Source organism: Leopardus geoffroyi, chromosome B2, assembly GCF_018350155.1.
Source record: "Leopardus geoffroyi isolate Oge1 chromosome B2, O.geoffroyi_Oge1_pat1.0, whole genome shotgun sequence".
Lineage (NCBI taxonomy): Eukaryota > Metazoa > Chordata > Mammalia > Carnivora > Felidae > Leopardus > Leopardus geoffroyi.
The window spans coordinates 16,697,973-16,723,943 of record NC_059332.1 but is presented as its reverse complement, the minus strand read 5'-3'; the positions used below and the strand labels follow the sequence as shown (position 1 = coordinate 16,723,943).

At 39.2% G+C, this 25,971-nt stretch overlaps 1 protein-coding gene across 6 annotated transcripts in view; it reads left to right on the top strand.

Annotated features, from left to right (window-relative positions):
* Positions 1-25,971, top strand: part of HIVEP1 (HIVEP zinc finger 1) — a 148,669-nt gene that overhangs the window by 73,110 nt on the left and 49,588 nt on the right. For all 6 annotated transcript variants that reach the window (XM_045497395.1, XM_045497391.1, XM_045497392.1 and 3 more), the window contains exon 3: positions 3,569-3,622. In XM_045497395.1, coding sequence (XP_045353351.1) covers positions 3,569-3,622 — 54 coding nt within the window. The remainder of the gene's footprint in view (positions 1-3,568; positions 3,623-25,971) is intronic.

The following is a 25,971-nucleotide window of genomic DNA, read 5'->3' as shown; positions in this document are numbered from 1 at the left end:
TTTGCGTGTACAGAAGTTTTTAAATACGTGAGGCATTGTACAAAATTGTTCATAATCTTTACCATTCACAATTTCTGTGCCTTATTGGGGAAGGAAATCTGTAAGAAGTTGTAAATTTTCAACAGTTGCAGAACCAAAATACGACTTACATGATTAGTAGCTTCTCCCTTCTCCTGGCCTGTTACTTGCTCAGCCATGGGCCCCTCTGGATTGTAGAAAAGATATGGATCCATTCATGTTGCTGGAGTCTTTACCAGGTGACAGCTCCTCCAAATACATTTAGTAAAAATTGAACTAATTAGAATTACATCTTAAATACGCTAAAAACTCATTACAGTAAGAATGCATTACTCACTTTAGACCGACTGACATGGTGTGAATGTCCATTTTGCTTACGTATCTATTTTTATTCTTAACAGCAACAGAGAAACTACAGTTTATTTCTCGATGTGTATTTCTTTGTGCATTGTTACCTCAGATAACAGTGCCATGGAGGGCATGACGGAAGTGTCTCCGAATCTGAGATCCCATTCTAAGTAACACCCCCAGGCCCCCAAATCCAGGCTTACAAGTGAGATCGTGTATTCCTGCTGGGAAGTGTTACCCTTGGTAAAGGGAAAAGGGGAAAAAAATAAAAAGTAAAAAAGTTGCGTAGGGAACTTCTTTTTATATCAGGTTCTGAATCCAGCAGTGGGTTGTAAAATCAATACAGCTGGCTGGGCAAGGGAGCATTATTCATTTTTAATAGGAAAAGATGGAAGATGGAGTGTGGGTAAGTTTGTTTCTGAATTATGTGTACACATGTGTAATTGGTTGAAATGTAAAAACACATTTATTGCTCTGAGTCATAGTGAAAAAATGATAAATAGTGCTTTAAAAATCAGTAAATTGCCTTGTATGAACCAATTAAGAGCAGACAATGTATGAGTCCTTTCTCTGTGATTTTGGAGTGTCTCTGAAACATATTTGACCTGAAAAATCCTAAAGCATAGGTTAAATATAAACAGGACTTTCTCTAAAAATTGAAGCAAAGGCTTTTAATACTGACTATTACAAGCTCTCTAAATGAAAATTGTGTTTACCTATTGAACTGGGGCTTTCGGTAAAAGAATTTAAGTAGATACTTATACCTACCAAAGTAGATGTCCTAAATCTGCTGATTTATGCATAGTTATTATCAAGGGAAAAAGGCAACTTAATTGAAAATTCAACAACAAAGACCAGTATTTTGTGATCACATGTAAATTGAGGTCATTTTTCTAAGAATTTATGTTACCAGTGCAAGCAGAAGGTGGCCAAACCTCAGTGTACTGAATAGCAGTTATTCTTAAATATGTGTTAAATCATGAGTTTTTGTTGCTTTGAGCCACAATCACTTCTGTTAATAAAAAAAGGTGTTTTATTATATAATGCCAAATTATGTGTGCATAAACTCTTAAACACAGTCATTACTACTAGAATATATATAATATGTATGTATATATTTATGGTTCTTAAGTTTGGAGGGACTGCTGGCATAGAAATGAGAGTGTTTTTTCCTTTTTATGTTTCTCAAGGACTGTGTATTTAAATTCGTGGTTTGTTTCTTTACATTTTAAAGGTATACAGCATACTTCATATATTTTACTTTTTTAAAAAGCGGCCCTTGTCCTTTTGTTACTTATGTTAACACAGATTTCATCCATGCATTTGGTAGTTTTCTTTTTGAAATAAAATTACTGTTGATGCAGGGTCCACTTTCTACATTTAATAAGAGGTGTTTTGCTTTTTGTTTTGTTTTGTTTTCTTTTCTTTTTTTAGGACCGTTTCCAGTTCGCTTGTCATTTCATGAGAAATAACCAAAATTTGTAAATAAGAAAAATCGTAATATTTCTCTAGGTTACCTCTACTTGTAGATCTCATGCTGGATCTGATAATTAGCAAACAAATAGGACATTGCTGTGGGGATACACTTATCAGGATGAAAATTTATTTTTGACCAGTGCTGACAGTGTCTAATACTTCAAGCTAGCTCGACTCCGTTTTTCCTGCTGCTCCCACTCCGCTTTTATTTTGCCGACCGGGTGAATCAATCTGTGATTAAAAGAAGTTTGATCAGAAAATGGAAGGTTCTCTGAATTTTCTGGCTTCTTCCTCAAGGTTAATGGGAGAAGAAGCAGGTGGTTCAGAGGGCCCCTGTGGTGGGGATCCGTGTCTTTTATTCGTTTGGAAAAGGATACATTTTGGAAGTTGATCTTGCGTGGCCAGTGGCGGTAGGCCTAGCACTGGAGACCATTTTGGGAACTGGCGGTGGACGCCAGAGGGCGTAAATGGCTGAAGTACCAATATTTTGAAAATTGTTAAATGATACTTCCATGCGTTAACTAAAATATTATGTAATTATTGGTACTGTATTCTTTTCAGTACAAGAAAGTACCCTGGGAATTTTGTAACTTCTACCATTATAACGAGTACTTAGGCCCCCGTATTAAAGCTGGAATTAGTTATTGTCTTCATCATCAAATAAGTACATCCTTATACAATTTAAAGTAATCGTTGTTGTTTTTTTTTTAATGTTTACTTTTGAGAGAGAGGGAACGCACGCATGTGGGAGAGGGGCAGAGGGAGAGGGAGAGAGAAAAATGCCAAGCGAGCTTTGCGCTGTCAGCACTGAACTGGAAATGGGGCTTGACTCATGAACTCCAATCTGAGCTGAAGTCTGACACTTAACCGACTGAGCCACCCAGGCGCCCTTACATTAATTGTTAACCAAAGGAGAACACACGCTTTTTTACAAAATCCACTTGTGCTCCGAGCCTCAGCTCTAACAACTGCAGGCTCTGGGCCCACGCTCATCACCCTCTCCTGTCTGCTCCTGGGGCAGCCCTCCCCGCGCCTTGGTAATTATTACTTGTGTGTTACACCTTTATTACTTGTGGGTTACACCTGATCGTTCAGAACTGGCTCACGTGTAACAGTTCTAGAGTCATTACTCTGATAGAGTGGCTCTCTGTTGCAGTCGGCTACCCACACACTTCATACGTAACTATCCTGGTACCAAGCGTTGGCAAGAGGGCCGGGTATTCCACTATTCTTCTGCTTCTCCTTTCATTTCTTGCCCGGTTCTTCCTTTTCCTTCTTCCATGTTTGGCATAGGTTTTAGGCCATCCATGGACTTCGTTTAGACTTGTTTCTAAGCTAGCAGGCATTTGTTACATCTCTCTAATAAAATCACTGCTGACATTCATGTATCTTTATAAGGAAAGCTTTATTTTTAGGTATTTATTAGGCACCTAAACATGTGTTAATTATCGTTCAGTATTTAAAACGCACTAATTATTTGCATTATGGAAACATTCATTGATTGCAACTCGTCCTTGTGACAAAGACGTGATTGAAATTATATATTCAGTTTTAAAATAAGGGAATATGTCACTACTTTAACAGTTTACACATATTTATTTCATAAGTAATTCAATAAATATTGATTACTATGTATGAGGCTCCTTGTATAAGTAGTGTGTTTGTCTTACCGCATTCTTATTTGTATATGACGCATTGATTTGTAAAATCTCTTTGTTTTTCTTAGATAAAATTGAAGAAGCACAAAAAGAACTTAATGGGGCAGAAGTGTCAAAAAAAGGTAAATTAAAGTCAACCCCAATGTATTCTGTATTCTTAACAGAGATTCCTATTCAGATCCCTATAATTGCAGCCTTACTAAATCTATCAGTGAAAACATATCACGGAATTAGAAATCACCTTAGACTGATTGATACCTGAAAGTATATGGACTTTACTTCCTGAAGTGCTTTAGCTACTTCTGTAGCTATTCTGTAACTGTTTCTACAAATTAAGATATTGCTGGTAGGATTATGAGAGATCGTTGCAGCTCTTTCGAAAGTCCTATTTATGAGACTGTCCCATAGCAATAAAAGTACCAATGTGATGCCTGTGTTTCAACATGTATGTGCCTATCTCTGTATGTTCTTGTGATGCAGTATTTTTTTGTCATGGCGAAAGCCCAAGATAGATAAAATTATATGAATGCTAGTCAGGGGGAAGAATGGTTGAATCAGTTTAATACATTGTATTTTGGGATATATTCTGCACCTTTTCAAGAAACGTTAATTCTTTCAATTGACAGTGGTGGTTTATTGAGGAATGAGGAAAATGAAATTGCACGGTAGCTTGTAAAATATCTCAGTTTATAAGTTTAATCAAATTTCAAAGGCATACACGCCTACGTATTTATACACATTTCACACAAATATGTTTACAAAGGTGGAAGGAAGGGTTTGAGGAAGCTTAACTTTCCTTTATATGGCTTTATGGTTTTTATTAATTACAATGGTTGCAATTTTGTATAAAAAATTTAAAGGCAAAAATTGGTTTTCATGGTAGAAAACCTAGTGTTCGTTTTTCCAGATAATATGAAAAATACATTCAATATTAAATAGTCTGTGGAGAGGGGAAGACAGGTGGATCGTCTCCCAACACTGTATGTTAATGAGTAAAATCGATTAAAAGGATATAATTAAAGCTCCCATTATAGCATTTATATTTCATGACTTATTATTTCTTTGTCCTTATTATATTTTCTAATTATAGTGGAATATTTTGACAGTAATTTAGCTATATATGAATCCAATGGAAAGTCTTTTTTCTTTTTTTTTTTAAATCGATTTAGGTTCCTAGCTAAGTATCTTTAGTAGAAATATTTCTGGCTATTCAGGTTTTCCATCCCTTGGACCAACCTGCAAACCTCCAAGATGCTGTGGCGTTGGTCTGAATAGTTATGTTGTGATGTGCAGCAACCTTGAAGTGTCTCTCCATTTTCTTCTTCTCGCACCCCCTTCTTCCATGCAATCTGGAAGGTCCATAACAAACAGGATCCTTTAATGATATTCTTGCAGAAAAGCCTAGAAAGAACAGAGAAATCACTATAGCCATGCTGTCCCTTTCCAAGGTTGACTAAAGGTCCCTTCCCTCATTGCTGTAGACATAAAGCATGTTAAGACACACAGGCTGTAAGAGATGCTTTACATCCAGTAATGGTTTAGAGCTGCTGCAAGGAGAAAAATAAATGTGTGCTTGTTTTGCATTTCCTTCTTTCTTACTCCCGTGGCAAAGAATTTTAAGAACAGTGAACTAAATGCCTATATAGGAAGGAGGAAGCGAACAAAGGTTCTAGAAAAAGAAATTGGATAATGAGTTTCAGAATAATCCAGTGGGCTACACTTGGCAGGCTACACTTATTTAAGACCGAGGATGAATACCAAGTGAGCATTGTTCTGTGCGGTTCGCTGCCTAGAATTACTACTTGGCTTTCATTTTTACGCACACATTCGGGGCAAATTAAAAATGAAATAGTTTTGGGGCGCCTGGGTGGCGCAGTCGGTTAAGCATCCGACTTCAGCCAGGTCACGATCTCGCGGTCCGTGAGTTCGAGCCCCGCATCGGGCTCTGGGCTGATGGCTCAGAGCCTGGAGCCTGTTTCCGATTCTGTGTCTCCCTCTCTCTCTGCCCCTCCCCCGTTCATGCTCTGTCTCTCTCTGTCCCCAGAATAAATAAACGTTGAAAAAAAAAAAAATAAAAATAAAAATGAAATAGTTTTTGGGGCGCCTGGGTGTCTCAGTCGGTGAGGCATCCAACTTCAGCTCTTGTCATGATCTCACGGTCTGTGAGTTCGAGCCCTGCATTGGGCTCTGTGCTGATAGCTCAGAGCCTGGATCCTGCTTCGGATTCTGTGTCTCCCTTTCTCTGCCCCTCCCCTGCTCACACCTCCCCCCGCCCCCCAAGTAAGTAAACATTTAAAAAAAATTTTTTTTAAATGAAATAGTTTTTCTCTCAAATATAATTAAGGAATAATATCATTTTGTCTTTAACAATATGAGATAAAAATCTTACAGTAATAAAAGTATTGAGATTTCTCAAATCTTTGCTGGCCGAGCTGCTGATTAAAGGAAATTCATTTCTTCCTTTGGATAATATGCTGTAAAAATTTGTTATTTTTATTAGGATGATTCATCTAGGGCAGATCACTTTTTCACTATTTTTTCTTTTTTTAAAAAAATTTTTTAATGTTTTTATTTATTTTTGAGACAGAGACAGAGCATGAATGGGGAAGGGGCAGAGAGAGAGGGAGACACAGAATCGGAAGCAGGCTCCAGGCTCTGAGCCATCAGCCCAGAGCCCGACGTGGGGCTCGAACTCACGGACCGCGAGATCGTGACCTGAGCTGAAGTCGGACGCTTAACCGACGGAGCCACCCAGACGCCCCCTTTTTTTTTTTTTAATTTTATTTTAATTTCACTATTTTTTCAACAGGCCTTTGCTTTTTTCCCCCTGAAAGTTTGACTTTTGTCTTCTATATATGGCTATTTTTCTACAATGCTGTGGTTCTAAGGTTTTTTCTCCACTGAAGATACTGTAATTGTTCAATTTATTTATTGTTCTTTCTCCTCCTTTCCTTTTTTTTTTTTTTAACCATCAGTACAAGTAACTAATTTGAATCTAGCACTAATGGCAAGCCCTTAAAAAACCCACAAAAAAAGAAAAAACACCTCGGTCATTGATAGATCTTTATTGTTTTCTAACATTTTAAGAAAAGATTAATCTGTTTAGTGTAATAGGGTGGCTAAGAAAGTGACTTTGCCCATTACGCACCAATAAAATAAAGAAGGGCACTAAATTATGTTAATGTGTTTCTTTTACTCTTTCTAGAGAGAAAGAATACATGAATGAAAATTAGATGACTTTGATTTATTTTAATTTTAATCAGTTTGGGGATAAACGTAACATGTAACATTCACATAATTCTCCATAACGTCATTATATTCTTCCTTACAGTGCTCCTTACTTGTTCTTAACATCCATCATATCTGACACTACTCTTAAAATTATTGCATGGGATTTATTTTATTTTTTTTAACGTTTTATTTATTTTTGAGACAGGGAGAGACAGAGCATGAACAGGGGAGGGTCAGAGAGAGGGAGACACAGAATCTGAAACAGGCTCCAGGCTCTGACTGCCAGCACAGAGCCCGACGCGGGGCTTGGACTCACGGACTGTGAGATCATGACCTGAGCCGAAGTCGGACGTTCAACCGACTGAGCCACCCAGGCGCCCCACATGGGATTTAAATAAAATAGTGAATGTCACAGATGTGGGAATGGAAAATGTATAAACTAGGAAGAAATAAATAGATCGGTTTTTCAGGAGAGCTTTCATAGTCTATCTTTTGTGTAAGCTTTAATTTTAATACTTTGTTTTAAATTTTTACCATACAATATTTGACATATGTAAGTTAATATATGTAATGTATTACAAATTTTTGTTTTTTAACGTTTATTTTTGAGAGAGAGAGAGACACAGAGCACGAGAGGGGGAGGGGCAGAGAGTGAGGGAGACACAGAATCCCAAGCAAGCTCCAGGCTCTGAGCTGTCAGCACAGAGCCCGACACGGGGCTCGAACTCATGAACCATGAGATCATGACCTGAGCCGAAGTCAGACGCTTAACCGACTGAGCCACCCAGGTGCCCCTGTACGTAATGTGTTATAAAGCATAAAAACAACATGGTGATCTTTCATTCCACCACCCAGTGTGAAAACTGGCGCATCGTCAATACCATTGCATCAACCTGCGTGCTCGTCAGTATTTCCCTCTGTCTGCTCTTTAGGGGTATTTACTTTCCTCAACTTTCTGTTCATCATGTTAATGCTTCATAAAAATAATTACATATTCTCAAACAGTATACTTTTTAGCTTTGCTTGAGTTTGAGCTTTAAAAATAAAATTATGTTCCCTAATTTTAACAGCTTTTTCACTCAGCCTTGTTTCTAAAATGTATGCATGTTGTTGAAAGTAGCTATTTCTTCCCATTGCTGTAACAATATTTTATTACATGACGCAATATGTACCTCCATTCTCTTGTTGATGGATTTCAGTTATTTCTCCCTTTTTGCTGTCACAAACAGTGCAGCTCCGAATACTCTCATAGCCTAGTGCACATGTGTGAGTTTTCCAGGACATACACAGGGAGCGTAGATGTTCAGCTTCATAAGATGATGCGAGATGGTTTTCCAGAGTTTTTTGGAAATTTTACATTTCCTCCATCAGTGTCTAAGAATTCATTTTGTGCGATCCAGTACTTGGTATTGTCATTGTTTTTATTTTTTCCAGTTGGATGGGTAAAAAATAGTATTTTGTTCTGCTCTGGATTTATTTTTCCCCAATTAGTAATAATGTTAAACATGTCTTCACTTGTATACCACTTTATTGAAATGCTTACTTGTATCTTTTATGCATTTTAAACATCTTTTTTTTTTTAAATATATTTTGGATAACAGCTCTTTATTCATGTTATGTGCTTTAGTTCTGGGCTTACCTTTTTACTTTCTTTAAAGTACTTTTTGGGGGGCGCCTGGGTGGCTCAGTCAGTTGGGCGTCCGACTTCGGCCCGGGTCATGATCTCGCGGTCCGTGGGTTCGTGCCCCACGTCGGGCTCTGTACTGACGGCTCAGAGCCTGGAGACTGCTTCAGGTTCTGGGTCTCCTTCTTTCTCCCCCTCTCCTGCTTGTGCTCTCTCTCTCTCTCTCTCTCTCTCTCTCTCTCTCAAAAATAAATAAGCATTTAAAAATTTTTGAAAATGAATAAATAAATAAGTACCTTTTGGTACACAGAAGTTCTTGGTTTTAATATCATCAAACTATTAAGCTTTTTCATTTATGATTAGTATTTTTTTTTTGTTGTTTTTCTGGAGATTTTTAAATATATTTGCTTGCCTTAAATTCTTCCCTCCCACAAGGTCTTACATGTTTTTTCTCTGTTTTCTTCTAAACAAAACAAACAAAACAAAAAAACAAACAAAAAAAAAACCTTTCACATTCAGATAAAAAAATACATCTGAAGTTTATTTAAAAAAAAAAATACAGTGTGAGTTTGGGTTCCACTTTCTTTCTTTCTTTCTTTCTTTTTTTTTTTTTTTTTTACCCCAAATGGATAACTGTTTGTCCCAGAGTATTTATTACATTGATTCTCCTTTTACTCTTTTTCATCTTAATTTTCTTGATAGGTATGGGTTTGTTTCTTGGCTCTCTGTTCTCTTCTGTTAATCTGTGAGTTAATATTACAATGTGTTAATTACTATCACTACATGTTTCAATACATAGCAGGGAAAATTCCTAAAGTGTTTTGACTATTTCTAGTTTTTTGTTCATCCATTTAAATTTTAGAATCAGCTTTTAAAATAACTTGTTGGGACTTTGTTTGGGATTGCATTGAATTTGGGGCAAACTGATGATTGTCACAATTTTCAGGCTATCTCCAAAAATAATATATTTTTGATTCTTGTGTTTTCTTTGTCTTATAGTTTCTTCCATATGGATCTTGTACTTATTTTATTGAATTTATTTCTTGAAACTTTATTTTTTTACTGATTACATTGATTGTGTGTGTATATATGTGAAATTGTTTTTTAGCTCTTGTTGGCAAATAGAAATGCAGTATATTTTTTGTATATTCATCTTGTATCCAGCCACTTGGCTGAATCATTCATTCCAAAAATTTGTTTGCAGGTGCTTTAGATTTTCTTGTAAACAGTCTGATGCTAGCAGTAATGAAAGTTTTGTTTCCACCTTTTTAAATTATTGTTCCTTTATTTAGTTTTCTTGTTTTACCCAGTAGGCTCTGGTAAAATCAAAAGAATGGTAGTATTGGTGTCCTTGACTTGTTCTTGATTGTAAAGGGAATGCTTCTAATATTTCATGAAAATGTTTAAAGTCTTTTTAGGGGAAGGGAGGGTCAGGGTTTTGTTTGTTTGTTTGTTGTGTGTGTGTGTGTGTGCACGTCCACGCGTGCGCTTGTTTAAGTAGCATAAGGAGGTTATCTTTTTGATCTACTGAGATTTTTAAAAGAATCATAAGTGGATCTTTTTTTCATCAAATGGTTTTTCTTCATATGTAGAGCTTAATCTTGTGGTCTCCCTTCTCTCATTCTAGTGTTTAAATTTCTCTTGTATCCTCTTAATACAATGAATTTAGTCTCGATTTTTATCTTTTTAAATACACTGCTAGATTTAATTTGTTAATATTTGATGAAGAATTCTGGGGCACCTGGGTGGCTCACCCCGTTGAGCTTCGGACTCTTGGTCTCAGCTCAGGTCGTGATCTCAAGTTTCACGGTACTAAGCCCTGCATTGGGCTCCACGCTGATAGTGCAGAGCCTGCTTAAGATTGTCTCCAAAATAAATAAATAAAATTTGAAAAATATATATTTGTGGAAGTATTCTATATCCAGGTTCAAACTGAAGATATTGGTCTGTAGTTTTAGTTTCTTTTAATTATCCATGCCTGATTTATTTCAAAATTATAGTAGCTCAGTAGAGGTGATCTGAGAACTATCCTCCTGTTTCCTATGGACGTATTTGTTTAATACTGGAATGATAGCTTTATAGGAAGGTCGTAGGATATATTTTGACTTTGTTTTAAAAACATTTTTTTATGTTTATTTTTAAGAGAGAGAGAGCACGCAAGCAGGGGAGGGGCAGAGAGAGAGAGAGAGAGAGAGACAGAGACAGAGACAGAGACACAGAATCTGAAGCAGGCTCCAGGCTCTGAGCTGTCAGCACAGAGCCCGACATGGGTCTCAAACTCATGAGCCATGAGATCATGACCTGAGCCAAAGTTGGACCCTTAACCGACTGAGCCGACCAGGTGCCCCTATTTTGACTTTCAAGAGGAGTTGAGGGTATATTTTTAAGTGTCAAATCAGTATAATAGTATGGATCTACTCAAGTTTTCTTTTTTCTCTTCTATCAGAGAGTACGTTATATTGTTATAATTTATACATTCTGTTAAGTCTTCACATTTATTGGTAAAAAGTCATTTGTGGTATTCTCTTACTCTTTCATTGCTGCTGGATTTTTTCATTGTTAATTTTGTTCATTTGTGCTTTTTTCTCTCTTTCTTGATTAGTGTTACAAAAGGCTTGTCTGCTTCACTTCCAATTATACCAACTTCTGATTTTCTTCAAACTCTTTTGTAGCATCTTTTTAAGTTATCAGTAAGTTTTGCTTTTTTATTATATTTTTTCCTCTTTTTCTTTGCGTTCACTCTGTTACCAAATTTCTTAGGTTGGAATCTGGGCTAATTTATTTTAAGCATTTGGTTTTTTTTTTAATTCAAATCACTTCAGGGTATTAATTACCTTCTAAGTTATTGCTTTAGTTAAATTGTACACGATTTCATATTTACTGCTTTCATTAATGTCTATGCTGTTTTCTTCTTTTACCCTCTTGACAATTTTTTTCCTCACATTTTTGGGGATTTTATTTATGTTTTTGTTAGTGATTTCTCACTTAATTGCATGTTATATTAATTGTTTTTTTAAAACCAGTTTGTATTTCTGAAATAATTTGCTCTCTGTATCTGAACACTGTGAACTCAAGATTTTCGGGAAATGTTCTACAAAAACGCTCCTGGATTTTAAGCTAGAAATTTAGAATTCAGCGCCTTATAAACTTTAGGGTTACAAAGATTAAATAGCTGCAGTTGGAAGATGTCAATTAACATTACCCCCAGGAGAATGCAAGCAGGAAGTGAAATGAGGAGGCTTCGAGTCCTTGTCTTGGACTGTGCTGTTCTAACATTATTTCGTGTCCTAACTGGGTGAGAGCTGAATCTATGAGTCCTATTCTAAATGACCCTTTGAGTGATGAGATTATGATAGTGTGTAAGTCACCTCCTTTAAAAATGTTGTGATAATGCAGGAAAAAATAGGATTCAGACAGTGGGTACTGAAGAAGGTAGAGATCGTAGGTCAGCTTGCACTGGAATTTTTCGCATTAATTCTGTCTCAAACAGCAAAATCCTGACATTGCCGTCATAACGCCAGCCATCTCCTTCCAGCACCTGGGGTATATCACTCTGAAGTTTTATACTCCAGCCACCAGAAAGTTTTGTATGTACAAAATAGTTTCTGTTAATCATCCATTTTACCATGGATCTGAGAGTAAGGAGGTCCTAAGCATATATATATATATATGGTTTATATGGTTTAAGAGACAGTGTAAGGAATCCGTACTGACTGCTCAAGTAACTTTGTGATTTCAGATTTGCTCCGAGGAATCACTTGACAAGTAGGATTTTTGTTAACATAGGCATAATTTATGCCCTGGAATTACCCTCCTGCTATCCGGGGAAGCTTGAGGGAAGTTAGGTTTCTGCGACAAACTAGACAGAGTAATTCTGAAGTGAGACTAACAGACTAATGAGCAGAAAACTAGGTTGTGGAATTCTAATTAGGGTGTACATGAGAAACCTAGACTTTGCTCACCTACTTTCCTAATTTTTTTAAGCTTCTTATAAGATGAGTAAGTTTGCAAGAAGTACAAAAAATACTCCCATTTTTTTTTAAGTACAGCATATGCTACTTTAAAAAATGAGGCTGATTTGGAATAATATTATATATTAATAATGTGCTTTAATGCTAATGACATTCTCTTCCTTAAGAATTCTGCTAAGCATATTTAAGAAAATATAAGGGCTTGTTCTTAGATTAGGGACAGTGAAGTCCTTCCTGAGACTAAAATTGAGGTGCATTATGGAAAATTTGGACTCATTTCATTAAATTAAAATGAATAATGTTAATGCCATAAAAGTAAGATAAAAAGGTTTTAAAATAGTTTGGGAGAAAGTTTGTGCAATAAAACAAAACCTGGTTGGCTTTATCAAAATGTAATAAATCTAGAAGGGCATTAACAATTTACTAAATGCAAGTTCCCAGCCAGAGGAAAGGCTGGTGTACTTTTCATTGAGATGTCTGAACTTCAGAGTATTTTAAAGGAATGCAGTTTTGTTACTTTAGTATGTAGTAACACTCGTCAAGTATATATTCTTGACAAGTTGTGGTCCTTGAGTTTATAAATTAATTGCTAGGAAATAATGTGTTTAAACGAGCTTGTTAATGGATGTTTATTTTCAATAAAAACACTTATAAATTCGGCGTTCTTAATATATGCCCTAAAAATGCATCATGTTTTTCCTGTAAGGTTGTTAGTTCATTCTTTTTTCAATAAATTTGTATTGTGCTTCAGACATTCTTTGTAGCCCTGGGGAGTAGATAGGAAAGAAAAAAATCTAACCCTCAAAAGAACCCATCACCTTAGCTCAGCTCTTGGCCAAATTATCCTGAAATCTGAATTGGTAGAATCAAAATTCATGAGGTTTTATGTAGCCTGGCAGTGATGCCTAACAAATTTCCCTTGGGAGAACTGCAACAGATTTTCTGATTTTTAGGGAAAAGAAGCCCTCTTCTTTTAGTATTTTAGTACTTGGAATTTTAGATTTAAACATTCAGGTTTCATGAAGTTTTCTCCTAGTGTAACGAACCATGCTAATTTGAACCACGGAAGGATTAGAATTGTTTTAATGATATGGGCAGTGTGTCTGGCCTAAAGGCACCATAGGTCAATCCTGTCAATATTTGTAGATTTAAAAACACCAGATGCTAAGAGATCATTGTTGTTCAGATAGACTGTGCCAGCCACATAGAAGATGATTTGCACAACGGTAAATCAAAGCATTTTTTAGTACACCAGTGTAAAATAAATGTCTTTCAACGTTCCGTACCCGTGGTGTTTAAATGCAAAAACACCCAACACTTTGTTGCCCGTAGAATACGATAGGCAAAAATCCTTCCTACTTTCTTAGCAGAATGCAAATTCTGTGACTGATTACTTATCTGTTGAGTAATCATTCATTAAATTAGAAACTTCAGTAGCTAACAGGATTTTTATTTTATGGGATTCACGATATCATCGATTTGCATTCTCTTGCATTTTTATGGCATATTCCATTGACTTCAAGATGCTATTGATGGTGAGATGCGCACTGATTTCATGCACCATTTAGAAAGGGAAAGTCACTGCCGGTTGAATCGTGACACAGTGCTCTTATAATTGAGTAGAAAATGAATCCTGATTTCAGGGAGATTAAAATTTCAAAGCGTGTTTGCTTGAGAGTCCACAGAGTACATATTTACATCCACCACTTCATTTTTTGGTACGAGAGATGAAGTGGTTCAGATGACGACGTGTGGATTTGAGCGGCCTTGAGGACCGCATCCCGGAGGACTGTGAAGAACAAAGGAATGGATCTTTTTCTGTTGGTTCACTTGGGGACTCATGGAAGAATGATGTGGGGCGGGGGGGAACAGGTTATGTTCAACTTACACTCTTTGCTTCATGTGTAACCGACCCCATGCACATGCCTCAGTATTTTCTACGTAAATAATGTCGCACGGTGACTTAACAGGATAATCTGTGTTACTGCTGATCTATTTAGACATTTCTCCACTTGGCTGCTGTAATCTACGTGTGGGGCAAAAGGAAAAAGAGGGAAGCAAGCTCAGATACTTATTGCCTACAGAGAGACTTGTTCTTTTCTGTTAACACAGATGAGAGAAAGCACTAGACAGTGTGGGCATGAAACCAAGGAATAGAATCCCAGGAAAGGAAGAATAGAAAATAAAAGCGAGCGGAGGCAGAATAAATTGAAAATGGATTAAACAACTGAGAGAAACTCTGGAAACTAAATTAAGAAGAAAAAAAAAATTAAACACTGTTGTGGAAATAGCAAAGTACCATTTCACCCAGACATGGTATCCTTTTGTCAGTTTCACGACTCGGAGTGTGTTTTACTGGATTGGACTGCCTGTGGGAGGAGTATAAAATTGTGAGTGGCGATGCCTTAAGAGTTTTGCCCTGAGCACCAAGCACAAAATTAACTGTTTCCTTTAAGAAGAGATTCGGAAGCAGCAAATGAGATTCTGTGGACGAGGGAGGAAGGGTACAGAGAGGACTGAAGAATGTTTAAGTGAGAACAAATGTAGGTAGTGGCATCGACACGTCGTCCGATGGTTAGTTAGTGGGAAGTAGACTCCACCAGACCGCAGAACAGATCGTATTGGGGGTGCAGCGCGCTAACTGCGCAGGAGCAGGGAAGGGGGGGGTTGCTGTGGGGTGTTTATTTCTGGAGGCCCACCACCGAGCATGGGGTTAGCCACTCAGAAACTGTTTAATGAAACCCTTTAATGGCTGTCTGTGGCTCTTAGCCTGAAGACAGTCTCCAAAACGCGGCGAATGAGAGAGACCTCGGCTCGCTAAGCCCTGCCCCTCACCCACTCACCCCTGCCTCCTGTGAGTGCTGGGATTCCTCCAGTTAATTTTTGCCCACTGCCCCACCACCAGTACTTGCCCCAGTTCCTAGTGCATAGAGTAGTAGGCACTTGGCAGACGGTCACTGAATAGGTGAAGGTGGGTGGGTACGTGCATGAGGGAGAGAAGAGAGTGACTTCCTTCGCATTACAGGCAGGAGTTTTAAACAATACGTACTATTACTTTCTTCCTATTTTTTATGTGTGGTTACACAAATATTTTTTATTTCTTCTGGTATAACCTAGATTGCGTATCTGAAGTAAGTTTTTCATTATATTAAATTGTCTGTATAATTTAATTGTATGTCTCCGCGGTGAACCACAGAACTCACTTAAGTATATCGAGCAAAAATTAAAGCTCTTCTCTAACCTTTAGTAGAGACTGCGGACAGCCACTGCAAATGAATCCTTTCTTATGATTTTATTTGAGCACTAAGATTAAAACTATTCTTGGATACTTTGGTAAGATAACAATATCTTCGTTAACCTGGTGAGAGGTTGTGATGTTCTGCATAAAGATTTGAGGATTTCACCTTTCTGAAGATTTAACGCTATAACCCCAAGAGCCTTCGTGGTAGAAATGTTTATCAAATGCGGGGCGCCTGGGTGGCGTAGTCGGTTAAGCGTCCGACTTCGGCTCAGGTCACGATCTCGCGGTCCGTGAGTTCGAGCCCCGAGTCGGGCTCTGTGCTGACGGCTCAGAGCCTGGAGCCTGTTTCCGATTCTGTGTCTCCCTCTCTCTCTCTGCCCCTCCCCCGTTCATGCTCTGTCTCTCTCTGTCCCAAAAATAAATAAACGTTGAAAAAAAAAAAAAAAAAGAAATGTTTATCAAATGGATTTCATACTTTCTTGTCTTGGTTAGCGTTAGCCTCAATTTAAACTTTCTTTCTTTTTCTTTTCTTTTCGATTGAGGGCCAGTCATGTGCTGGTCCCTGGGGTAGGGAAGGGACAATTGGTAGCATTTGCCCCTGTGGTGAAAATACTCCCACCAAGACTTGACTTTAAAGCTGCCCAGGGTTGTGTGGCTTCCAGAATTCCTGAATATTTAATAGAGCTGTCTTGAGCACATACTGCTCAAAGAAATTATCATCATGCAGTATTTTTCTTGTGGTTTCAAGTATAGGGAGAGTAAGACTCAGAACGAAACGGGCCCCAGTCCTACGTTTAGGACTTTCTTAGAAAAATTGCCAGAGTTTTTGGAATCTTTCTTATGAAAGCGCAACAGGATACAAACCTGAATGACCTTCAAGACAAGGGAATCTGACTGTCTTTAAAAAAGTTCTTATTTGTATTGAAGGCTGAGTCAGCCTCCTACCAGGTGACCTTCTTAAACCTGCAGAAGTACATCCGGGTATCTGATTTTATTCTCCGTGTCAGCTCTCTTGTTAACAACAGTCAGATTTTTATCTCCTGCCTCTCCAGCTCACTATTTTTGCACAAGCCCTGTCATAAGACATTAGAACAACTTATAAAAATGGAAAATGTACTTACTCATAATGCCTCCTCTCAGTTGTTGTTAACTTTTCTACCTTTGCTAACCGGCTATAGCATAGCCACAGAAGTCCAGTTTTTCTGAGGCGCTCTTTAGAAGTAAGGAGAAGTACTTATCGGAATGGTAAATAAGATTAATAGAACAAATCTGGAAGTATATACTTGGTTTCCTCTTTCAGTGGCATCTTCAAAGACGTAAGTTATGTGAAGGAGTAATGGCTACAGTGTTTTGTGGGAGTGTAATATTTGTGAAAGTGATATGCACAACCGTAATACGGCAGAAGAGAACAGAGCTGTATAGTCGTAAGGTTTCCATATTGTATTAGAATCTGCATTAGCTTCCGATAAGTTAGAATGCAAGGTCAGTTCTAGATCACTACAAAGAGAACCACTCAAAAAAGTTCTGAAAAGAGATCATTAAAGAAATTAAAATGTGTATTAGAAAATACCATCTTAATATAGAATAAAGCAGTAAAGGAGAAGTGGAAGACCAAGAAAGACACAAGATGAATAGAAAATGAAAAGTAAACTGGCAGACAGGAACCCAGCAGTGTCAACCAAAACATCACACCAGAATTGGTTGAATCACCCCATCAGAGGCAGAGATTGTTGGACCGGTTAAAAAAACAAGATACAACTATGTGCTGCCTACACGGAGATACACTTCAGATTCAAAGTCGCAACTAGATGGAAACTAAACGGTTAGAAAAAGATTTATCATGTAAACAGCCAGCATGAAAAAGCTGAGTACTTATATTAGAGACTTAAAATAGAGGGGTATTTTCTAATGACAAAAGAATGAATCCTTTGGGAAGACATAGCAGTCGTAAACCTATGTGTACCTCACAACACAGTCCCAAAATACACAAAGCAAACCGACAGAAATGAAGGACCAAGTAGACAATTCAGCAGTGTGGTCAGAGACTTCAGTGCCCCACTTTCCAGAATGGATGGGACAGCTAGGCAAAAGGTCAGTCTCGAAGACTTGAACAGCACAGTAAACCCACTGGACCTAACATCTATCTGTAGAACATTCCACCCAACAGCAGCAGAACACATATGTTCTCTGGTGTGCGTGGAGCATTCTCCAAGATAGGTCCTAACTTAGGCCATGGAACGATTTATCAATAAATTTAAGAGGACCGAGAAATACAAAGTTTGTTTCCAAAGCAACTTTTTACTACATCTGCCATAGCTGGCTAGTGAATTCAGACCCTCCCCCATAATTATTGTTCTTTTTCTTTTGAACAGTTTTTTACTGTATGTTGTTGCCCATCTATTATGTTACAGAAGTTTAGTAATGTTGTCTCTTGCACTGTTTAAACCTTTAGCCAGATGATTCTTGGTCTTACTCGGGATGGGAGCTGACCTCAAATTCCACTTACATTCTATCCTTGCTTTTCTTTTCAGGGCTGAGGTTCTTGTTCAGGAATGCTGCTGTCTTCTGATTGCTTTTCAGTGTATTCCTCCATTAGGAATATTAACAAGCCTCTGAACTGACTTTGGTTGGTAAAACTCAACTCACATGTCCCTGAATGCCGCAAGAACTAATTGCTCTAATCTTCTGGAGAGATGCCCTTCATGAGGCTTCCTGATGCTCTCAGAAGTCGCTGCTGTGTCCGTACTCACTCCAGGCTTCTAGAACTTTGTCACAGAGCTTGAAGTTCTTTTCCCTTAGGAGCTCGTTCCCCCCCTGCCTTTGACTCCCATGCCATCTGTTACCGTGAGTTTGAATTCCGTAGGCTTCGTTCTTTTTCATACAGTCGCTGCTCATTTTGACTTAGCCACAATATTCATCACGCTTTCGGTCTTTCACTTCGTCTTACATCTCTCGTTTCCCATCTGGGATCATTTTATTTTACTTCAAGAACAGTCTTCAGTTTTCCATTAGCGCAGGTCTGTTGTGACAAATCACTTCAAGTATCATTTATTAGAAAATGTCTGTTTCATTTTCATTCTCGAAAAATACTTTCACTGAGTATAAAACCAGAGCCTTCCGGCATGGCAGTTCATCTCCTTGAGCACGTTGTTGCTGTTGAGATTGTCACTTGTGAGTCTGATATTGCTCATTGGAAGGTAACCTGTCTTTTCATTTTAATGTGTCTTCCTGAGACTTGTAATTAAGAGTTTGGCCTCGCCCCTGCCTTGCAGTTTCAGAGTGAGGCGAATAGGTGTGATTTCTCTGTATTTACCATGCGTGTGCTTTATAGCACTCTTGGATTTGTACAGTCACATGTTTCAGTCGTGCCCAATCATTTATGTCCTCATCTTCCGAGATTCCACTTCCAGTCTTTTCGACTCATCTTTTGTTTCAAAACCTCTCCATTTTGTTTGCCTTTTGTCTCTAGTACTTTATTCTCTGTTGTTTCTTTTTGACTCCTCTCCCAGTTCCCTGTCATAATCTGGACTTAAATCAATCCAGTGAGTCTAAATTTGCAAGTATTTTTCAGTTCTGTCATTTATATTTGGCTTTTCAACTATACTATCTCTTTTTAATTTTTTTTTAATGTTTGTTTATTTTTGAGAGAGAGACAGACAGAGCATTAGCATGGGAGGGGCAGAGGGAGAGGGAGACACAGAATCGGAAGCAGGCTCCAGGCTCTGACCTGTCAGCACAGAGCCGGATGCGGGGCTCGAACTCACAAACCATGAGATCATGACCTGAGCCGAAGTCGGACCCTTAACTGACTAAGCCACCCAGGAGCCCCTCTACTACTATCTCTTTTTATACTTTCCAGTTATCCCTCTGGAATTTTCAATAAGATTTCAATATAAACAAAGTAAGTACATTTATTTTAAAGTCTCTGTATGTCAGTTCCAATATATTGGACCCTTGTTGATCTGTTTGTGATGTTGGTTCTTTCTTTTCTTAGGTGCCTCGTTGTCTTTGAATAGTTAGACATTCTATATTAAAAACTATCAGGCCTCCAGGGTAGCTCAGTCAGTTAAGCACCAACTTCAGCTGAGGTCATGATCTTGTGGTTTGTGGGTTTGAGCCCCTCATTGGGCTCTGTGCTGACAGCTTGGAGCCTGGAGCCTGCTGTGGATTGTGTGTATGTGTGTGTGTGTGTGCGTGTGTGTGTGCGTGTGTGTGTGCGTGCGTGTGTGTGTGTGTGTGTCTCCCCCCCCCCCCCGGCTCGCACTCTGTCTCTCTCTCAAAAATAAACATTAAAAAAAAAAAAAAAAAGAACAAGTAAAAATTATCAGAATGGTTTGAAGTCCTGGTTGACATCTTCCACCAGAGAAGATTTGAATTCACTTCTGTGAGGCTCCCAGGAGAGCTAACGATCCAGTATCTACTTAATCCAGTTTGGGGGTTTGTGATTTTCCGGGGCACTGGATGCGAGTTGGCAGTTCATATGAAGCTTGCTTGGTCTACATCCAGGTCTCTCGTTTCTAGCATAAAGCCATTCAGTCTCCCAACAGGGAATACGTAGATATTCATAGGGACTCCACGCCTGGCGTGCCCCGGATTCTGTCACGTATCTACTCAGCTCCTTTAGATGGTCGTGAGAACTGCCCCAGCCATTTACCTGCTCCTTCTGGACAAACCTTCCCTGAGCAAAAGGAGTCCTACATGCTGACTTCACCCTTTTGGACCTGTACCCTCCCCTGGATCTTGGCCCACTAACTTTCCACTACCTTCCTACTGTTTCACTGCCTTCAAGCTGATAATATTTATATTTTATTTAGCTATTCTGTCATCTTCCAAGGAATATCATTTGAAGTGCTTAAATTACTTAATTCTCCATCACTGTACAGTTCTTTCTATTTTCAGAATATCAACCCATTATCTGCGTTACGTATTGCAGTATGTTTCTCTTTGTCATTTGCCTTTTTGCATATCAAAGAGTTTTTTTATACACACCCAGATTTCTTCCAGAGAGTTCACTTCTCTGTGGTTTTATTGCTTACATTGAATGTGAGTGAGCTTAGTGTGGAATGTGGTGTTTGCTTACTGTTTACCTTCCCTTTGTTCCATGTGTTTAAAAATTAGATCATCCTTTCCCCAAGGTTTTGAAATATTTTTCGTGTACTGAATACACATATGATGGGATCTTTCTTTGAGTTTTCAGTTTAACTATTAATCTGATTTTGGAAAAGTACTGTTTAATCATTAAATGCCTCTCCGTGTCGGTGACCTTATAACATTCTTTTTCAGAATTTTATAGTATAATTTAGAATATTTATTTCCCCAAGTGAAGATTAGAGTCACGTAAAATTAAAAACAAGAACAACTTTTGGGGTGCCTGGGTGGCGTAGTCAGTTAGGTGTCCGAGTTCGTCTCAGGTCATGATCTTGTGGTTTGTGGGTTTGAGCCCTGTGTAGGTTTGAGCTCTATGCTGACAGCTCAGAGCCTGGAGCCTGCTTCAGATTCAGTGTTTTCCTCTCTCTCTGCCCCTCCCTTGCTCGTGGTCTGTCTCTCTCTCAAAAATAAATAAATATTTAAAAATTAGATTTATAAAAAAATAATGAAGAGAATTTAAAAAGAACAACTTTTTTTGGGGTGCCTTGATGGCTCAGTTGGTCACACATCTGACTTTGGCTCAGGTCATGATCTTTTGGTTTGTGAGTTTGAGGCCTGCATTGGGTGAGCCCAGCTTCTCTCTCTCTCTGCCCCTTGTGGAATTCTCTCTCTCTCTTTCTCTCTCTCTCTGCCCTTCGCTCACTTGAGCCCTCTCTTTCTCTCTCTCTCAAAAAATAAAAAAATAATAAAAAAATAACTTTTTTTATTGTTTGAAATTGTGTGAAGTTTAGAAATTTGAAAAGAACTGAATCAATATCTTCAAAATATTCTTTCCAGGAGCATGGTGTGTTTCTTTGTTTTGTAAGTCTTTTCAAAAAAAAAATAGCAGAAAATCGCTTAATTTTTTGTACGTTTTGAATATTTTGTGCCAAATTTATTCCTAGACATTTTTCTGTTATTGCTGTTACAGATAGAATGTTTTTTCCTTGTATTTTCTTTTTTTTTTTTTTTTTAATTTTTTTTTTCAACGTTTTTTATTTAATTTTTGGGGCAGAGAGAGACAGAGCATGAACGGGGGAGGGGCAGAGAGAGAGGAAGACACAGAATCGGAAACAGGCTCCAGGCTCTGAGCCATCAGCCCAGAGCCCGACGCGGGGCTCGAACTCACGGACCGCGAGATCGTGACCTGGCTGAAGTCGGACGCTTAACCGACTGCGCCACCCAGGCGCCCCCTCCTTGTATTTTCTAACTAGTTGTTTTTGGTGCAAATGACAAGATTGATATTTTTATGCTATTGGTAGACACCTACCTTCTGATTAAAAATCATAGGGATTTGGGGCATCACGGTGGCTCAGTCGATTGTGTCCAACTTCACCTCAGGTTATGATCTCATGGTCTGTGAGTTCGAGCCCTGCGTTGGGCTGACAGCTCAGAGCCTGGAGCCTGCTTTGGATTGATTCTTTGTCTCCCTCTCTCTCTGCCCCTCCCTCGCTCATTCATATTCTCTCTCTCTCTCTCTCTCTCTCTCTCTCAAAAATAAACATTAAAAAAATTTTTTTTTTAAATCATAGCAATTATGGCAAAAATCTCTTTGTCGTCCCATGGTTCAAAAGAGATTTCTCTAGTGTCTGATTTTGAGTGTTGCATATCGTGGGCAAGGTAAATATTCTTTATGGTGTTTTCCTGGTTCTCTAGAGTTTTGTTTAGATTTTTCTGATTTCCCTGTGACTTCCTCTCTGACCCCTAGGCTGCTTAGAAATATGTTGTTTCATTTCCAAATATTTGGGGGCTTTCCACATGCCATTCTGCTTCTTATTTCTCATTTGATTTTGTTGTGGTCACAGAGACCATACCTTTTGTGTCCTTGTAACCTTTTGGAGCAACAGACCTTGGTTTTAAATTTAAAGTCACCTGTGCCCAGCGGCTACCTGTGTTAGTTTCCTGGGGCTGCAGAACAAATTACTGTGAACTTAGCAGTTTAAAAAATACTTATTATCTTACGGTTTTTAGGTCAGAGCCTGAAGTGGTCTCACCGGGCTGTAACCAAGCTGTCTGTCAGCAGGGCCACCTTTCCGGAGGCTCTGGGGGAGAATCCGGTTCCTTGCTCATTCAGATTTGGGCAGAATTAAACTCCTGTGTCTGTCAGCCTGAATTCCTCGTGGCCATGCTGGCCTTCCCAGCTTCTAACGTCACCTGCTTTCCTTGGATCCTGGCTGCAGTAGCTGTTTGGGGTCGTCACACTTCAGATCTCTCTTTTTCTCTCTCTCCCTTTCCTTTCTCTTTCTCTCTCACGTCTTCTGTCAGTGTATTCACTTTAAAGAGATCCTACGATAATCCAGGGTAGGCTCCACATTTTAACGTCCGTGACTTTATCACATCGACAAGGTCCCCTTTGCACGTGTCAAGGAACCTAGTCGCCCGTTCTGGGGATTAGGATGTGGACGTTTTGCAGGGCCATTATTTTGTCTACCACGCTTACCATGTAGGACAATGTGGCATCCTACTGCATTATATTTAAGTTTTTTTAAGCGTTTATTTACTTTGGAGAGAGGGAGAGAGAGTGTGAGTAGGGGGTGGGCAGAAAGGGAGGGAGGGGCACGGAATCCGAAGCAGGCTCCAGGCTCTGAGCGGTCAGCACAGAGCCCGACACGGGGCTCGAGCCCACAAACCACGAGATCATGACCTGAGCTGAAGTCGGAGGCTTAACCGACTGAGCCACCCAGGTGCCCCTCACTGCATTATATTTTAAAGTGATGCAATTTTAAAAATTCTTTTCTAAATTTCCTTTTATTGTTATTTTCGGAGCTCTTTATTTATATATGGAGATCCAAATTAAAGTTGTAACATTTCAGCACAGGCCAGGCAGCAATATGCTCTGTTTTTTTTTTTTTTTTTTTTCCTGTAAAAGTCTTTGTTTTGCCTGCATTTTTGCAAACTGTTATCCTTTGATAGGGAATTCTGAGTGGGCCATTTTTTTTTTTCAGTAGTGTGAAAATATCACTGCAGAGTTTCTGTTGAGAAGTCTGCTTTAATTTTTCTCTTTGTCTGTAATACATTTTTCTAACTTCTGGGTACCTTCGAAGTTTTGAATTTTCTTTTTTCTTTGGTTTTCAGCACATTGAATATAACTTAGCTATGTGTTTTTACCTCCTTTCTTTCTTTTTCTTTAGTTTTTGGTTTTTCTTCTCATCTTTCCTTATTTTTACTCATCCAGTTGAAGTTCTCTAAGCTTTTTTGATCTATGGTTTGTTTATTTTTGGAAAATACTTGCTGCTGTCTCTTCACTTATTTCTACTACCCTATTTGTTCTTTTTCCCTTTTGTGATTCTTTTTTTTTTTTTAATTTCTTTTAACGTTTATTTATCATTGAGAGACAGAGAGGTAGGCACAGAGTGTGAGCAGGGGAGGGGACAGAGAGAGGGGGAGACACAGAATCCGAAGCAGTCTCCAGGTTCTGAGCTGTCAGCACGGAGCCTGACGTGGGGCTCGAACTCACAAACTGTGAGATCATGACCTGAGCCAAAGTCGGTCACCTAACCAACTGAGCCACCCAGATGCCCCCCTTTTGTGATTCTAATTCTACATTAGACCATTTGACATTGTCCTATGGGTCTTGGATGCACTATTCTTTTGTTTTGTTTCCATACTGTTTTTCTTTCCTTTTAGAAAAAAAATTATTGTTTATTTACTTTGGAGAGACAGAGACAGAGTGTGAGTGGGGGAGGGGCAGAGAAAGAGGGAGACACAGAATCCAAAGCAGGCTCCAGGCTCTGAGCTGTCAGCACACAGCCCGGCACGGGGCTCGAACCCACGAACCACGAGATCATGACCTGAGCTGAAGTCAGCAGCTTAACCGACTGAGCCACCCAGGCACCCCTACATTTTTAAGTTATTTTTGAGAGAGAGAGAGAGAGAGAGAGACCAAGAAAGTGAGCAAGCATGAGCAGTTCAGAGGAAGAGGAAGAGAGAATCTTAAGCAGTCCATGCTCAATGCAGAGCCCATCTCAGGCCTTGAGATCATGACCTGAGCCCAAATCAAGAGTCTGACTCTTAACTGACTGAGCCATCCAGGGACCCCTCCATGCTGTTTTTCTTCTTTGTGTGATTTTTTTTTTTGGTTAATCTGTAAGTTCACTGATTCCTTAGTTTTGTCAAATATACTAATGGGTGTATAAACGGCTTTGTTTCTATTACTTTTTCTTTTATTTCTAACGTTTTCATTTGACCATCTCACTGAGTTTAAATTCCCATGTTGTCAACTTTTTCCTCCGGCCCTTTTGACACGTTGATTATAGTCATTTTAAATCCCCTGTCTTGAGCGTTCGGGCACCTATATCATCCCCGAGTCTGGTTCTCTTGACTATTTTGTCTCTTGACAGCGGGTCAGTCGTGCCTGTATTTTAACTTTCTTTTTTTTTTTTCAATGTTTATTTATTTTTGGGACAGAGAGAGACAGAGCATGAACGGGGGAGGGGCAGAGAGAGAGGGAGACACAGAATCGGAAACAGGTTCCAGGCTCCGAGCCATCAGCCCAGAGCCCGACGCGGGGCTCGAACTCACGGACCGCGAGATCGTGACCTGGCTGAAGTCGGACGCTTAACCGACTGCGCCACCCAGGCGCCCCAATTTGTATTTTAACTTTCTATTGAGGTTCGGATATTGTGTGCATAACAGTAGTTACTGGGGTCATGAGCTTTTAATGGCTAGAAATGGGCACTGTTTCTCTTTTGTGAGGTCATCAGGAGGGGAATTGAGGCTCTCTGTTCAGGAGCCGGGCTGGGTTCAGATTTCGTATTGTTGTGTTTATCTTCCGTGTGCCGCACTGGCCTCCAGGTATTCCGGTGACGATCTGCCATTTCCCTGTGAATGCGGAGGAGCCGGGGGGCCTGGATGGCTTTTCTCAGTTTGGTGCTCCATACTGAGCTAAGCCGCCTATATCCTTGTGGGAGAGGAAGCCTCTACCCCTTTGCCTCTCCTAGCGGTAGACCCCTGTTACTTGTTCCTCATTGCCGGGCTGGTAGTGGGGGGTGGTGAGGATTGCTCTCCTGTCCTGTTCCACCCTCAGTCTCAGACATGACCCTCTCCCATGGTAGCAGACCTCTCATTTTATCGGTACGGGATTCTGGTCCCGGGACAGTTTCCTCCTTCCCCGGGGATAAAAGGTTTCTTCTTCTGCCCTTTCCCAGGCCACTGTGGCATTTACCTGTGCCCTGTGGGTGATGTGCCTGCTGTCCTTTTCCCAGCAGCTTAAAGTCGAAGGCTTTTGCTCCACATGAAAGAAGCTCTCGGGGCCTCGGGCTTTGTGTGTTTTCCACA